This window comes from Pongo pygmaeus, chromosome 16, assembly GCF_028885625.2.
Source record: "Pongo pygmaeus isolate AG05252 chromosome 16, NHGRI_mPonPyg2-v2.0_pri, whole genome shotgun sequence".
NCBI classification, from domain to species: Eukaryota; Metazoa; Chordata; class Mammalia; order Primates; family Hominidae; genus Pongo; species Pongo pygmaeus.
The window spans coordinates 70,603,309-70,620,154 of NC_072389.2; the positions used below are offsets into that span (position 1 = coordinate 70,603,309).

At 42.9% G+C, this 16,846-nt stretch overlaps 1 protein-coding gene across 2 annotated transcripts in view; it reads right to left on the minus strand.

Moving 5' to 3' along the window:
* Positions 1–16,846, minus strand: part of CLPX (caseinolytic mitochondrial matrix peptidase chaperone subunit X) — a 42,882-nt gene extending 26,036 nt beyond the window's left edge. The window contains exons 1-3 of one of the 2 annotated variants that reach the window (XM_054450194.2): positions 16,054–16,846; positions 10,772–10,932; positions 9,660–9,777 (exon numbers count right to left, since the gene is read on the minus strand). In XM_054450194.2, coding sequence (XP_054306169.1) covers positions 9,660–9,777; positions 10,772–10,932; positions 16,054–16,132 — 358 coding nt within the window. In that variant the 5' untranslated portion in view covers positions 16,133–16,846. The remainder of the gene's footprint in view (positions 1–9,659; positions 9,778–10,771; positions 10,933–16,053) is intronic. The other variant, XM_054450195.2, reaches the window with a different exon arrangement.

The following is a 16,846-nucleotide window of genomic DNA, read 5'->3' on the forward strand; positions in this document are numbered from 1 at the left end:
CTCTTATTATAAACAAAACAAATAAACATTAAAAAAAAACAAATGGTTATAGGATGTAGATATGTGGATATATACTTTTTTTTTTTTCAGACAGAGTTTCGCTCTTGTTGCCCAGGCTAGTGTGCAATGGTGCGATCTCGGCTCACTGCAACCTTCGCCTCGCCTCCAGGGTTCAAGCAATTCTCTTGCCTCAGCCTCCCAAGTAGCTGGGATTACAGGCATGTGCCACCACGCCCGGCTAATTTTGTATTTTTTAGTAGAGATGGGGTTTGACCATGTTGGTCAGGCTGGTCTCAAATTCCTGACCTCAGGTGATCCACCTGCCTCAGCCTCCCAAAGTGCTGGGATTACAGGCATGAGCCACCACACCCAGCGACTTTTTTTTTTAAGAGCTGATGTCTTGCTATGTTGTCCAGGCTAGCCTCAAACTTCTGTTCTCAAGGGATCCTCCCACCTCCCAAGTAGCTGGGTTTGGACATACATGCTTAACTCAGCCTAACCCTACTAATGGTAACCAGGGACCTCAGAAAGCAATTTGGTAGAGAATCTCTTATAGATATAGGTGTCAAATACAAAGCTAGTATGTCTAAGTAATACATTTTTGTGTAACCCAATTAGAAAGAGAGAACTGCAGAGAAAAAAAAATTTCATGGGATTTTTTTTCCTTTGGGAAAATTTTAAATATAAATATCTATCCACAGATTATAAGGAACACTGCACTAGCAAGCACACCTACGTCTTTACAAACTAATCTAAATGAAAAAAGTAGACAACTCCACATTAAAAAAACAACTTTAGGCTGGGCGTGGTGGCTCAGGCCTGTAATCCCAGCACTTTGGGAGGCCGAGGCGGGTGGATCACCTGAGGTCAGGAGTTCGAGACCACCCTGGCCAACATGGCGAAACCCTGTCTCTACTAAAAATACAAAAATTAGCCAGGTGTGGTGGTGGGTGCCTGTAATCCCAGCTACCTGGGAGACTGAGGCAGGAGAATCCCTTGAGGGTTACCCAGGAGGTGGAGGTTGCAGTGAGCCGAGACCACGTCACTATACTCCAGCCTAGGCAACAGAACTCTGTCTCAAAAACAAACAAAACCACTTCATTATCAATTCAATCAATTATTGTGTTTCTGTTCTTCTTTTTTTTTTTTTGAGACAGTCTCATTCTGTCACCCAGCTGGAGTGCAGTGGCACGATATGGGCTCACTGCAACCTCCGCCTCCTGGGTCCAAGCAATTCTCCTGCCTCAGCCTCTGGAGTAGCTGGGACTACAGGTGCACGCCACCACACCCAGCTAATTTTTGTACTTTTAGTAGAGATGGGGTTTCACCATGTTGGCCAGGATGGTCTCGATCTTCTGACCTCGTGAAACACCCACCTCAGCCTCCCAAAGTGCTGGGGTTACAGGCGTGAGCCACGGTGCCTGGCCATGTTTCTGTACTTAAACACAACACTAATTAAAAACACATTCTGGGCTGGCCAAGGTGGCTAATGCCTGTAATCCTAGCACTTTGGGAGGCTGAGACAGGTGGATCACTTAAGGTCAGGAGTTCAAGACCAGCCTGGCCAACATAGTGAAACCCTGTCGTTACTAAAAATATACAAATTAGCCGGGCATGTTGTCTTGTGCCTGTAATCCTAGCAACTAGGCAGGCTGAGGCACGAGAATTGCTTGAACCTGGGAAGTGGAGGTTGTAGTGAGCTGGGATCGCACCACTGCACTTCAGCCTGGGCAATAGAGCGAGACTCAGTCTCAAAAAAAAAAAAAAACATTTCGGATAAATTCTAATAGCAAATTTTAAGGAATAAGAGGTTTCATCCATGTTTCCTATTTACTGATCACGTATAAATGCTTACCTAAAGATCAAGCTATTTGAAGCCCCTGTGACTAACACAAGCCTAAGTAAATAATCACCACTTCCCATCAGTGGGAAAGACAGTCACTGCCTTTATAATGACGAGGCACTAGTTTACAATTGTTACTGATGGTAAACAGGGCAAGGATTAAAGGGCAGAGAATCCGCTGATCTAGTTTAGGCAGTGTGACAGGAAAATCTAGCCTGAGAGCACAAGTACAAAATATTTCTCTAAGGAAATTAGGTCAAAAGGAAAACGATTAAGCACCAACAAATCACATCCTTCTTTGCTTACTATTGAAAGGTTGCTTAAATTTGACTTGAATATTTGCAACACAATTTTACACTGACATATTTTCAACATATCCCTAAATTCAAGGATTCAATGTTATTTATCAAAATGCTATTTTGGGGAAAAAAAAAAACACAAGCATTGCAATGCACTTTTTTTTTTTTTTTTTTTTTTTTTGAGACGGAGTTTCGCTCTTGTTGCCCAGGCTGGAGTGCAATGGCGTGATCTCAGCTCACCGCAACCTCCGCCTCCCAGGTTCAAGTGATTCTCCTGCCTCAGTCTCCCAAGTAGCTGGGATTACAGGCATGCGCCACCACGCCCAGCTAATTTTGTATTTTTAGTAGAGACGGGGTTTCTCCATGTTGGTCAGGCTGGTCTCAAACTCCCGACCTCAGGTGATCCACCCGCCTCGGCCTTCCAAACTGCTGGGATTACAGGCATGAACCACCATGCCTGGCCAATGTATTTTTACTCCAAAAACAAGGGGCAAAAATCTAATTTTGTTAAGTTACCAGGAGATAAATTCTTTCCTTTAAATAGCTACTACAGGTATCCTATATTTCTTTATATGAAATTTTGTTGGTTTGGGAGGCTGAGGTGGGAGGATCACAAGGTCAGGAGTTCAAGACCAGCTTGGCCAAGATGGTGAAACCCCATCTCTACTAAAAATACAAAAAAATTAGCCGGGTGTGGTGGCGGGCACCTGTAATCCCAGCTACTCAGGAGCCTGAGGCTGAGAACTGCTTGAACCCGAGAGGTGGAGGTTGCAGTGAGCCGCGATCATGCCACTGCACTCCACTCTGGGCAATAAGAGCGAAATTCTGTCTGGGGGGGAGAAAAAAAGAAAGACAAAGGATTTAAATAGACACTTCTCCAAAGAAGACAGACAAATGGCCAATAAACATAAGAAAAGATTAACATCATTAGTCATTAGGGAAATGCAAATCAAAACCACAGTGAGTCCCATGAGGTAGCACAAAAATCCCAGCACTTTGGGAAGCCAAGGCAGGAGGATCACTTGAGCCCAGGAGTTCGGGACCAGCCTGGGCAACATAAATGAGACCCTGTCTCTAGGGTGGCATTTGCCTGTAGTCTCAGCTATTCAGGATGCTGAGGTGGGAGGACAACTTGAACCCAGGAAGGTGAGGCTACTGTCAGCTATGATTGCGCCACTGCATTGTAGCCTGGGCGACAGAGTAAGACCCTGTTTCTAAAAACAAAATAAAACCAAAAGAAGCCCATGATGAGATACCACTTCATATCCACTATGAATAAAGAAAGACAGGCTGGGCGCAGTGGCTCATGCCTGTAATTCCAGCATTCTGGGAGCCTGACGCAGGAGGATCACCTGAGGTCAGGAGTTCGAGATCAGCCTGACCAACATAGTGAAATCCTGTCTCTACTGAAAATACAAAAATTAGCTGGGTGTGGTGGTGGGCACCTATAATCCCAGCTACTTGGGAGGCTGAGACAGGAGAATTGCTTGAATCTGGGAGGTGGAGGTTGCAGTGAGCTGAGATAGTGCCACTGCACTCCAACCTGGTGACAGAGCGAGACTCTGTCTCAAAAAAAAAAAAAAAGAAAAAGACAAGTGGTAAAAAGGATGTGGAGAAACTGGAACCCTCATATTGCTGGTCAGATTGTAAAATGGTACAGCTGCTACGGAAAACAGTTTAGCAATTCTGTGGAAACTAAACAGAGCTACCACATGACCCAGCAATTCCACTCCTAAACATATACCCAAGAGAATTAGAAACATATGTCCACACAAAAACTTGTACACAGATGTTCACGGGAGCATTATTCAGAACAGGCAACAAGTAGAAACAACGTAAATGTCCATCACCTGATGAATGTCTAAACAATGAAATATTATTCAGCCATAAAAAGCAATGAAATACTGATATATGCTGCAAACTGGATAAACTTTAAAAACATGCTAAAGAAAGTAAGGCTGGTATGAAATGCCACATATCGTATAATTCCATTGTATGAGATACCCAGAGTAGAAAATCCATTGATAGAGAAAGTAGTTAATAGTTAACAGGGCTAGGAGGGGAGGAGGGTGGAGAGTGACTAAGGGCTGTGGAGTTTCTTTCTGGGGTGATGAAAAATGTTCTGGAATTACATAGTGGAGATGATCATTCAACTTGATAAATACCTTTTTTTTCTTTTAAGATGAGACAAAGTCTCGCTCTGTCGCCCAGGCTGGAGTGCAGTGGTGCGATCTCGGCTCACTGCAGCCTCCGCCTCCTGGGTTCAAGAGATTCTCCTGCCTCAGCCTCCTGGGTAGTTGGGACTACAGGTGTGCCCCACCACACAGGCGAATTTTTTGTATTTTTATTAGAGACGGGGTTTCACCGTGTTAGCCAGGATGGTCTCCATCTCCTGACCTCGTGATCCACCCACCTTGGCCTCCCAAAGTGCTGGGATTACAGGCGTGAGCCACCATGCTTGGCCTCCTTTTTTTTGAGATGAAGTCTCGCTCTGTCACCCAGGCTGGAGTGCAGTGGCGTGATCTCGGCTCACTGCAACCTCCGCCTCCCGGGTTCAAGCAATTCTCCTGTCTCAGCCTCCCAAGTAGCTGGGATTACAGGTGCGTGCCACCAAGCCCGGCTAATTTTTGTATTTTTAGTAGAGATGGGGTTTCACCATGTTGGTCACGCTGGTCTCAAACTCCTGACCTCATGATCTGCCCGCCTCGGCCTCCCAAAGTGCTGGGATTACAGGCATAAGCCACCGTGCCGGGCCACAACTTAGTAAATATTTTAAAACCACTGAAGATGAATTGCATGGTATATGAATGATGATATCTCAAATAAATTTTTAAAAGGAAGGATTAGGCCCACATGTACAGCTGTCCCTTGGCACACATAGGAGACTAGTTCTAGGACCACCCACATATAACCAAATCCATGCATACTCAAGTCCTGCAGTTGGCCCTGTGGAACCCACACATATGAAAAGTTAGCTCCTCATATATGCTGGCCATTATGTGTTTGGTTGAATAAAAGCTAGGTATAAGTGGGCCTGAGCAATTCAAACCCACTGTTCAGGAGTCAACTGCATTAACATACACAGCTCTCAAAACATTGCGTACTGAAAACAAGCAATTTGCAAAAATATGAATATGCTATTTATACTTTAAAAAAAGTCACATGTTCAATGAAGATATGTTATAGAACTTTAGCTTCATCTATCAGGGTCTATTCTTTTCTCATAAAGGAGGATCTATATATGCATTCCTCAAGTAATTAAAAATAATTAAAATTACAAAAAAGTAGACAATTACTTAAACAGGCCATTCACAAAAGAATTACAACTGACCAAAAAGCATATAAAAAGATGTTTACAAACTAGTATCCAAATAAACGCAGACTTAAAATGCAGGCCAGGCATGGTGCCTCACGCCTGTAATGCCAGCACTTTGGGAGGCCGAGGCAGGTGAATCACCTGAGGTCAGGAATTCGAGACCAGCCTGGCCAACAAGGTGAAACTCCATCTCTACTAAAAATACAAAAATTAGCCTGGCATGGTGGCAGGCACCTGTAATCCCAGCTACTTAGGAGGCTGCGGCTGAGGCACCTGAGGCTGGCACTTGAATCCAGGTGGTGGAAGTTGCAGTGAGCTCAGATCACGCCACTGCACTCCAGCCTGGGTGAGAACAGTGAAACTCTGCCTCAAAAAAAAAAAAAAAAAGAAACAAAAAACAAACAAACAAAAAAGCAGGCTGAGTTATCCCTTAACCAAAATGCATGGGACCAGAAGTGTTTCAGAGTTCAAATGTTTTCAGGTTTTGGAATATTCACAGAAATACACTGGTTAAGCACCCCTACATGAAATATGAAATCTGAAATGCTCCAATGGAGCATTTCCTTTAAGCATCATGACACACTCAAAAGGATTTCGGAGCATTTTGAATTCCAGATTTTCAGACTATGGATGCTCAACCTGTTAGTAACCTGAGATCAAATAAAACTCTCTTTAGGACTATGAAGACCCAACTTTTAATGATCAGACACAGAAGGATTCAAAAGGACGCATTCTGAAAATACTTTTATTATGGGTACACAAAACTAAGGGAGGAGGGGCTCACTGTACTGCTAGGGCCTACAAATAGTTACAGAGGACAGGGACAGTGTCATGATCATCTACATATTTTCTGGGCCTAGCGAAGAAAATTCAGGCCCAGGTCTGAATCAACACATTTGCTATTAATTTTGCACATAAGTGTGTGCTTTTTTTCATTCTTTCCTTCTACATTTTCTACTCCCATATCACCACCCACAATTAGAATTCTCAAAGCAAACAGTACTCAGCCTTGAATTGATTACACTAAAGTAGTGTTTCCACACTTGGTCTAACTAATAATATACAGATACTACTAACATACAAATTCTAGGACCCCATCCCACATCTACAGAGTCTTAATCTCCAGGGAAGGAGTTTGGGAATCTCTAAGTTTAACAGTCACCTTTAGTGACTAATACAACCTGGCAAGTTTTGGAAAGAATGCACAGAAGGAAAATAAATTTAATCTCAAGAGGAGCTAGTTTACTCCTAAAGAATCTCCAGCTGGTAGAAATGTATGATATAGGAATTTCTGAATAGCAAATCCTCACTGCTATGTGACCTTGAATGAGTTACTTAAACTTGCTAAATCTCAGTTTGTTCATTTATAAAAAGGAGAATACTCTTTGTTCTGGCAAAATTAAGGGTGCAAGAATAAAACTATATATGTTGGCATTTATTAAATATTAGTTTCTTTCCTTTTCTACTCTAAGAAATTATTATTATTATTATTATTTTTGGAGACAGAGTTTCACTCATTTCCCAGGCTAGAGTGCAGTGGTGTGATCTCAGCTCACTGCAGCCTCCGCCTCCTGGGTTCAAGCAATTCTCCTGCCTCAGCTTCCCAAGTAGCTGGGATTACAGGTGCCCGCGACCACCACGCCAAGCAAATTTTTGTATTTTTAGTAGAGATGGGGTTTCACCACGTTGGCCAGGCTGGTCTTGAATGCCTCACCTCAGGTGATCCGCCTACCTCAGCCTCCCAAAGTGCTGGGATTACAGGCGTAAGCCACCGCGCCTGGCAACAAATTATTCTTTAGGTCTGTAAAGGTTGAAATGTTTCTTTGAAGAAAAAAAAGGAGGAAAATTTCTTGATTAAAATATAAGACACTGACCTTATAAACTGAACAATTTTCAGCCTCTGTATAATTTTATTATACCACATCAAATTTGTTTAGAAGGTTTTATCATCCAGTTCTATCTTTTTTTTTTTTGAGATGGAGTCTCACTCTGTCACCCAGGCTGGAGAAGTGCAGTGGTGTGATTTTGGCTCACCATGACCTCCACCTCCCAGGTTCAAGCCATTCTCCTGTCTCAGCCTCCCAAACAGCTGGGACTTCAGATGCATGCCACCACGCCCGGCTAATTTTTTATTTTTAGTAGAGATGGGGTTTCACCATGTTGAGCAGGCTGGTCTCAAACTCCTGACCTCAAGTGATCAGCCTGCCTCGGCCTCCCAAAGTCCTGTGATTACTGGTGTGAGCCATAGCGCCCGGCCCACTTTTCATTTTATGTTTTGATCCAAATTAAATTTTGTTCAGAACCCCTAATATTCCAGCTATGGGATAGAGCTACTTTAAGTCTTTCCAGCACATAAAAACACACTACGTCTAGTACCTTTTCATATGGTGGCCAATTACGGTTAATGGTAAGTGTGAAATTGTAACCAAAGTCTCAATATTAGGGTTAGGGGATAGAGAATACTCTATAGCCAACCATCAGTCACTGAAGTCTTACAATCTTGAAGCCTTCTTCAATTGGATTGTATAGGAAGGTTGACATGGTGGTACAATTCATTACCAATAACTCTAAATTATGTAAGTAATGAGTTTTTTGATTATTTGATTCATTAATGAAAATATCTGTAGTAGAATCTTTGCATTTCGGACAGTTACTGACACTAACAGCAAAAGTAGGATAGCTGATTTTTTTTCCTTCTTTTTTCTTTTTTTGAGACAGGGTGTTGCTTTGTCGCCGAGGCTGGAATTCAATGGCTGGCTGGCTGCAGCCTCACCTGCCAGGCTCAAGTGATCCTCCTACCTCAGTCTCTAAGTAGCTGGAACTATAGCCATGCACCACCATACCTAGCTAATTTTATTTTTTTATACATATGGGGTTTTGCCATGTTGCTCAGGCTGGTTTTGAACTTCTGGGCTCAAGCACTCTGCCTACCTCAGCCTCCGAAAGTGCTGGGATTACAGGTGTGAGTCACTGTGCCCAGCCCTGATTTCTTCCTTCTCTGAGTGTCTGAATCATTAATAATTATCAGATGCTTCCCAGAATTGAGGGCTTACCTCCTTTGGTAAGTACTAAGGGAAATTACCTTAATATATGAATGACTGGCCTTCCCAGTCATGTGAGATACTCAGAATGTATTTGAAGAACATAGTAATAAATACAGAATAAATAAGTCTTGGTTCTCCTATAGCCTAATGATCACATCCAGAAATTCACAAAATCTAATTTGCAATAAACACAAGTAAGCAAAATAAAGAAGCAAATGTTTTTCTTAAATTATCTCTTACACAACCATGCAAAGTATTACCAGTCCTGAGGATTTTCTAGTATATGGTGAATGTAAGAGAGAATCAGGTAAGCTCATACAATTTACATATAATTTATATAACATACAAAGTCACATATATTATCTATTTCATATAATCCATATTTCTACACATTTAATACAATTTATATATTATATATACATATATGTATTATATATACATATATTATATATTATATATGTATATATAATATATATGTATATATAATATAACATATGTATATATAATATATATGTATATATAAAATAATATAATATATATTATATATACATGTATTATATATTATACATGTATATTATATATACACGTATTATATATTATACATTATATATACATGTATAATATATATTATATATACATGTATTATATATTATATATTATATATACATGTATTTTATATATTATATTATACATGTATAATATATATTATATATTATATTATACATGTATATTATATATTATATATTATATTATATATAATATATATTATATTATATATTATATATATTTTATATATATATATATATTTTTTTGAGACAGGGTCTCTGTCACCCAGGATGGGGTACAGTGGCATGACCATGGCTCACTGCAGCCTCAACCTTCTTAAAAGAAGTAGCTAGGACCACAGGTATGCACCACCATACCTGGCTTTTTTTTTTTGTAAAGACAAGTGTCTCAACATGTTGCCCAGGCAGGTCTTGAACTCCTAGGCTCAAGGGATCCTCCCATCTCCTCCTTCCAAAGTGCTGGGATTATAGGCATAAGCCATTTGTGCCTGCCCTATATTTATACATTTTACATAATTTACATATTTTTATACATTTAGTAATTTATAGAAAATGCAGGGAAAAAAGAACAATAGAAGATGTAATACTTACATACAAAGGTCTCTACATGTGTGCACAAGTCGCCACATTTAGGACAGCGCAGCTGGTTTCCACCTTTCCCAGAATTCCCAGAGCCTGATTTCTTACTACTTCCCTCACTTGCTGATTTCTAACGTTTATGAAGGAGAAAAAAGGAAGAGTGTCAATTATTAGTTTCAGGCAACCAACTTAAATGTAAACAATACTGTTTGTAATTAATTTTATAATTTTCTATATTTCTAGGATGAAATTATTAGTATATTTTATAATTCTATTACTGATGTCAGAAGATCTATTACTTCAAAAATCAAATCAGTTCTAGTAAATACATGTATATCTGTAGTCCTCCTTTGTATAACATATGCCAACATATATAATAAATAGCTTTCATTCAATGACTCAGGCACTAGAAAATTTACTAAGGGTAAAAAACTACATTTCAATGAAATTTAATCAGGAGTTATGATCATGGTAGGTAGTGACTCTGACTATTCTTAGATCTAACTTTTCTCATCTCTAAAATGGGAATAATTTTACTCATATCAGAGTCACTGTTAAGTATGGATATGTAAGTGTCTCACATTTTGTCTAACATATAAAATTAACTCAAGTGTTAGTCAAATTCACATAATGAAAAAAACTGGTGAGTCACTGACTCAATACAACTACCAACATAAGTTATACTAGCTACAACATAAAGTTATACCAGAAATATGAAATTTTTAGGCTACCAGAGTAGCCCAACATTAAGTTATACCACAAATCTGAAATTTTTAGGTAGAGGATAAAGTGAGGTTTATACTGTCACGAGTTATAAGAGTTATATGAAAGCAGGAAATGATGGCTATTCCTAATTCAATCCTACTGACTAACTGTATTTAATGACACTTCTTTACTACTTTGGGGTGTAAGAAATTTTAATTACTCCTTACTATGTGCAATGCTTATAAAAGTATTTTAAGGTTCAAAATGAAACATCTAATTACATAAAATTATTCAGATCATTTTAGCTATCTCATATTTCCTACAGAAAACATATAAGCCAGTAAAAGACAGTACTATTATATTTTTTTAAAGGAGCGAACTCACAATGTGTACAGGTGCCAATAAGATAAAATAATTACCTTATTTCCATCTCCGGAACCATCTTTACTTATCCCATCTTTTGAGGCAAAGTATGCTGGTGTTTCTGTAAACGATCTAAGAGGAGCTCTTCGCAGAATCTGAGTTTCGAATGTCCCAAGCCTTCCTAAAACTGACATATGAATGCGACCACCAGAAATACCTGAAAATAAGAGGAAATCTACATCAAATATAGACATGCCTCAATAAATCCCCTGGAAACAAAAATTCCTTGAGCATAAAGGAGGTTGGAGAAAAGCTATCATTTTCACAGCAGTAGTATAAACTGAGAGAAAAAAATGACACCAACAGAGGCAAAGTCCTTTCAAAAACAGGCCAGCAGGTCTGGGCCTCTGAAAGATTCTAAATAAATAAAGGTGTTTCTTTCTGTATGTGTCCTTTGGAAGTAAGGCAAGATCACCCACGTCATAACTTTTTCAAAGTTTGAATGGACTTCAACATCTGCCTCACCTGTAAGATTTTGAAAAAGGCCATTTATGCCCTATATTTTTATTATTTCTACCAATGAGAATAAACATCTGACAGCAACTCGTCTGTTATTATATAAGAATACTATCTGGGCCGGGTGTGGTGGCCTGGGTGGGCCAGGCTCACCCCTGTAATCCTAGCATTTTGGGAGGCCGAGGCGGGCGGATCACTTGAGGTCAGGAGTTCAAAACCAGCCTGGCCAACATGGTGAAACCCCGTCTCTACCAAAAATTTAAAAAAATTAGCCAGGCATGGTGGTGGGCGCCTTTAATCCCAGCTACTCGGGAGGCTGAGGCAGGAAAATCGCTTGAACCCGGGAGGCGAAGTTTGCAGCAAACTGAAGTCATGCCACCACACTCCAGCCTAGGTGACAGATTGAGACTCCATCTCAAAAAAAAAAAAAAAAAAAAAAATCTGTAACAATGGAAACAAACTTCAAATGTTCTTTAAGGCCAGGCATGGTGGCTCATGCCTGGAATCCCAGAGTTAGAGACCAGCCTGGCCAACATGATGAAACCCTGTCTCTACTTAAAATACAAAAATTAGCTGGATGTGCCGGCAGGCGTCTGTAATCCCAGCTACTCAGGAGGCTGAGGCAGGCGAATTCTTGAACCCAGGAGGCAGAGGTTGCAGTGAGCTAAGATCATGCCACTGCACTCCAGCCTGGGCAACAGAGGGAGACCCTGTCACACACAAAAAAAAGTTCTTTAAAAAATTGTGTTATTCTACTTATATGTGGTACTTAGAAGGCAAAATCATAGAGTCAGCGAGTAGAATGGCAGTTCCTGGGGGCTGGGGAAAATGGAGAGTTATTGTTGTAATGGGTACAGAGCTTCAGTTTTACAAGATGATGGCAATGGTTGCACAGTATCAATGTACTTAATACTACCGAACTATACACTAAAAGTAGTTAAGTCTTGTAAATCTTATATCTTTTTTTTTTTTGAGACAGTCTCGCTCTGTCGCCCAGGCTGGAGTACAGTGGCGCAATCTCAGCTCACGGCAAGCTCCGCCTCCTGGGTTCACGCCATTCTCCTGCCTCAGCCTCCCAAGTAGCTGGGACTACAGGCGCCCGCCACCACGCCCGGCTAATTTTTTGTATTTTTTAGTAGAGACGGGGTTTCGCCGTGTTAGCCAGGATGGTCTCGATCTCCTGACCTTGTGATCCGCCCACCTCAGCCTCCCAAAGTGCTGGGATTACAGGCGTGAGCCACCGAGCCTGGCCAATCTTATATGTATCTTACCACAATAAAAAAATTGAATGAGCCAGGTGTGATGGCTCACGCCTGTAATCCCAGCACTTTGGGAGGTTGAGGTGGGTGGATCACTTGAGGTCAGGAGTTTAAGACCAGCCTGGCCAACATGGTGAAACCCTGTCTCTACTAAAGAAACAAAAGTAGCCGGGCGTGGTGACAGGTGCCTGTAATCCCAGCTACTCGGGAAGCTGAGGCAGGGAAATCGCTTGAACGAGGCAGAGGTTGCAGTGAGCCGAGATTGCGCCACTGTACTCCAGCCTGTGCAACAGAGCAGGGATCTGTCTCAAAATAAATAAATACATAAAGATAGTATCAATCTCAAAAGTAGGCTTAGAAAAAGCAATTGAGGGGCCGGGTGCAGTGACTCATGCCAGTAATCCCAGCACTTTGGGAGGCCCAGGGGGGCAGATCACGAGGTCAGGAGATCGAGACCATCCTGGCTAATACAGTGCAACCCATCTCTACTAAAAATACAAAAAATTAGCTGGGCGTGGTGACACGCGCCTGTAGTCTCAGCTACCCAGGATGCTGAGGCAGGAGAATCGCTTGAACCCAGGAAGCAGAGGTTGCAGTGAGCCGAGATGGCACCACTGCACTCCAGCTTGAGCAACAGAGTCTCCGTCACAAAAAAAAAAAAAAAAAAAAAAGAAGAAAGAAAAGGAAAAAGTAATTGAGGGAGAGTGACAGATGCAGTCAAAATGACCATTCACCAATCATAAAATCCTCATAAAAATGATAAAGCTCTGTAGCAAACTAATTGGGGTTTCTAACACTTTTTGTGCCATGAACCCCTTGAGCAGTCTGGTGAAGCCTCTGAATAGATCTCTTCTCAGAATACTATTTTTAAATGTATAAAATAAAATACATAACAAAGGAAACAAATTATAATGAAGTAGTTATCAAAAAATTTTAAAAATATGCCTTTATTAACAAGCAAAATTAAATAAGATCTAACAGCTTTTTAAATAATTACTATGATTTCAAAGTAGCAAAAAGTATGAACAATATTCTGAAATATCAGCAACTATAATGTGATATGAAAATATTTCTGATTTTGATTGATGACAAATCCACAGACACTTCTAAGACTACTGTGGATGTGTTGCCTACATTCATAGGCCAAGGAAACGTTGTTTCAGTTAGAGCTTAGTGAAAATAAAGTTCACAGAATCTCTGAATTCTATCCAAGGACCCTTTGGAGGCCTGTAAACCTCAGGTGAAGAAGCTCTGAAAGCCAAAAGAGAGAAGTATTTCTGTAAAGTGTATTTCACCAGATTACCTGGCAGCAACCAGAAAAGACAATTTAAGTTTCACTATTTACAGAACTTTATCATACAGACAAAGCTTTCTAAATTTCAGAACAACTGTTTTTAAAAAGAAATACTAGTCCGGGTGTGGTGACTCACGCCTGTAATCCCAGCACTTTGGGAGGCCAAGGTGGGTGATCTCCTGGGGTCCAGGAGTTGGAGTCCAGCCTGACGAACATGGCAAAATCCCGTCTCTACTAAAAATATAAAAATTAGTCGGGTGTGGTGGCTTGCGCCTGTAATCCCAGCTTACTCAGGAGGCTGAGGCAGAAGAATTGCTTGAACCCAGGAGACGGAGGTTGCAGTGAGCCAACATCGCGCTACTGCACTCCAGCCTGGGCAACTTAGCAGATTCCATCAAGAAAGACACACAGAAAGAGGCCAGGCGCGGTGGCTCACGCCTGTAATCCCAGCACTTTGGGAGGCCGAGGCGGACGGATCACAAGATCAGGAGACTGAGACCATCCTGGCTAACACGGTGAAACCCTGTCTGTACTAAAAATACAAAAATTGGCCAGGCGTGGTGGCGGGCGCCTGCAGTCCCAGCTACTCGGGAGGCTGAGGCAGGAGAATGGCGTGAACCCGGGAGGCGGAGCTTGCAGTAAACTGAGATCTCGCCACTGCACTCCAGCCTGGGCGACAGAGCGAGACTCTGTCTCAAAAAAAAGAAGAGAAGACAGACAGAAAGAAGATGGAAAGAAAGACAGAAAGGAAAGACAGGACGGAAGGAAAGGAAGGAGAAAAGAAAAAGAGAAAGAAAACAGTCGTTTCGAAACAAAAAAAAAAGTAACTGCCTATCTCCTATGATTCAAAAATGTTCACGGACTCTTGGCTAGAACAGATCAGTAACACTTTCAAAGAAGCCGTCCCTGAGCAAAGAGAACACACACATACTTCATCCACCCACAGGAAACTGTATTATTCTTTGCCTACTCCACTAGATTTAAACAAGAGGGTGAGGACTTATTCACCACTCTACCTCCAGCACTAAAAGAAGGCCTGACACACAGTGGGCCCTCGACAAATGTTAATATATGTCAGATAAATGGATTAAAAATATGTCACTTTAAAGTGTTTGCAAATCGAATTCCTGGAATCGGGACAGCTACTGGTTGAGGCTTAACATCGATTTAGGATTAAATTCACTCCCTTACATTTATGAATCATTTTACAAAATGCTTCTGCCCACATTACCTCATTCAATCCCTCCTTCTGTAGTAAAGAAATTGGAAGATATATTTAGTAAACAATAAGGATTTTATAATTGGCTTAAAAGTTAGATAAAAGGGGCCTTTTAAAAAATCCATCCAAGGGTCATAAACCGATAAGCCAAAATAAAACGAATTTGTCTAGAAGTCAGTCATTGTAACAGGATCTAGCCTCGTGGTCTGACATCCATAGATTTGAGGAAGAGAAAAAAAGTTTATTTTCCAGACTCTCTTGGCTGGGGCGCCATTCTTTCACAGCTTCAGATAAACAGAAAGAAAAGGTAAACAACATGCGCCACTCTTAGGAAACTACCTCCCGGTCAAGTTGGGAAAGCCAGCAAAGGACTGCTGAAACACCCAAGTACTTCCGAACCAACTCCTGCGGGACCTCTCCCCATCTCTCCCGCCGCTGTCCTGCGGGCCCCGGGGCTTGCCTGACACCGGGAAGTACTGTGAACCTTGTTTATGTCCCAGTGTCTGGGCCGCACAGTGATAGTAACATATCGGGTACCGCGCGGCTTGCGTCCGGGATGGCCAGCTGGGTGCCCCGAGTCCTGGGGGACTCTAGTAGGGACAGATCCTCACCCGAGCCCCTCCTGGGGCCCCCAACGGGCCCGAAGGGGATCCCGGCCAGGCTGCGGAAGAAGAGCCGCAGCCGTGGCAGGCGGCGGTCCCCGGCAGGGCTGAGTGGGATCTGGAGACATTTTTTAATAAGAGGAACATTTTGTGCCTCTTTCAGGGTTTCTACGAAGTGGGCCGCATTCCGGCCCCAAAGTCAGCAGGCCTGAAAGCGCGCAGGCAGGCGCGTGGGAAGGAGTTTACTTCCAATTTGAGCAACGGCTGCTCCAGAGGTTGGCAGAGCCCCATTCCACGGGGAAACTGGTGGGTGCCGGGCGAAGCGCCGCGCATTCCCTCACACTCCCCGGGTGCAGCAGGCCTCGTGCCCTCCCCGGGGCCCCCAACCATTGGCCAGTCCACCCCCTCCCCCAAGGCTGAGGGCTCAGGAGTGGCACTATTTCGTTACCTCTCTGCGCGGAGGCGAGTGAAGAGGTGATGAGCCGGGCGGCAGCCGCGCCGCAAGTACAAGCACCGCAGCTGGGCATCTCCGCGGGGCCTAGGCCGGGGTTTCGCCCCCAGAGGACCTCCGGGTCACAGCGGCGTGTATCCTGCTCGCAAGGCGCGCTGACTCGGTTCCGAACCCTTCCGCGGGCCCTAGACCCTGTGCAGAGTTCACCTGCCCGGCAGCCAGGCCTTCACGTTTCTGTGCCCCACAGCCGTCTATTCACCAGAGTAGACACCCAACCCTCCCCTCCCTTCCCCTCCTTCTCCTTCTCCCCCCACCCCCAGCCTACTGGGCCGGGGAGCTTGCGCGCGCCTGCGCCCTAGGCCCGGGGAGGGGGCGGAGGGCGTAGGCACGCGCCCTGTATGCGTGCGGGTGAAGCAACGTGAGGCGAAGGCAAGGGGGTGGTGCCCTGGGCGCCAATGAGTGCCCTACGGCAAGCGTCTAGCCCCAACTGGGGCGACTACAGTTCCCGACGCTCAAGGTTGCCAAAAGCCCTTTTATCCTAAAGTTGAAAGGTTTTGCGATAGACGCGGAGAGATGCATGCCGGGACTTGTAGTCCCGAGTCGTCATAGTCGAGCTCTTCTTCCGGTCACTTTTAGTGGGCGGCAGGGAAGGTCAAGGTGAGGCTGGTGGCTTAACCCTCCATGGGGGAAGTCTCTAAAGTGCCTTGGTAGCCTCTAGATGCTTCAGATTCACTAAATTTCTTCCCCCGGGATTCCACATCCTGTGTTCCTTATCTTCTCATTCTCCTTA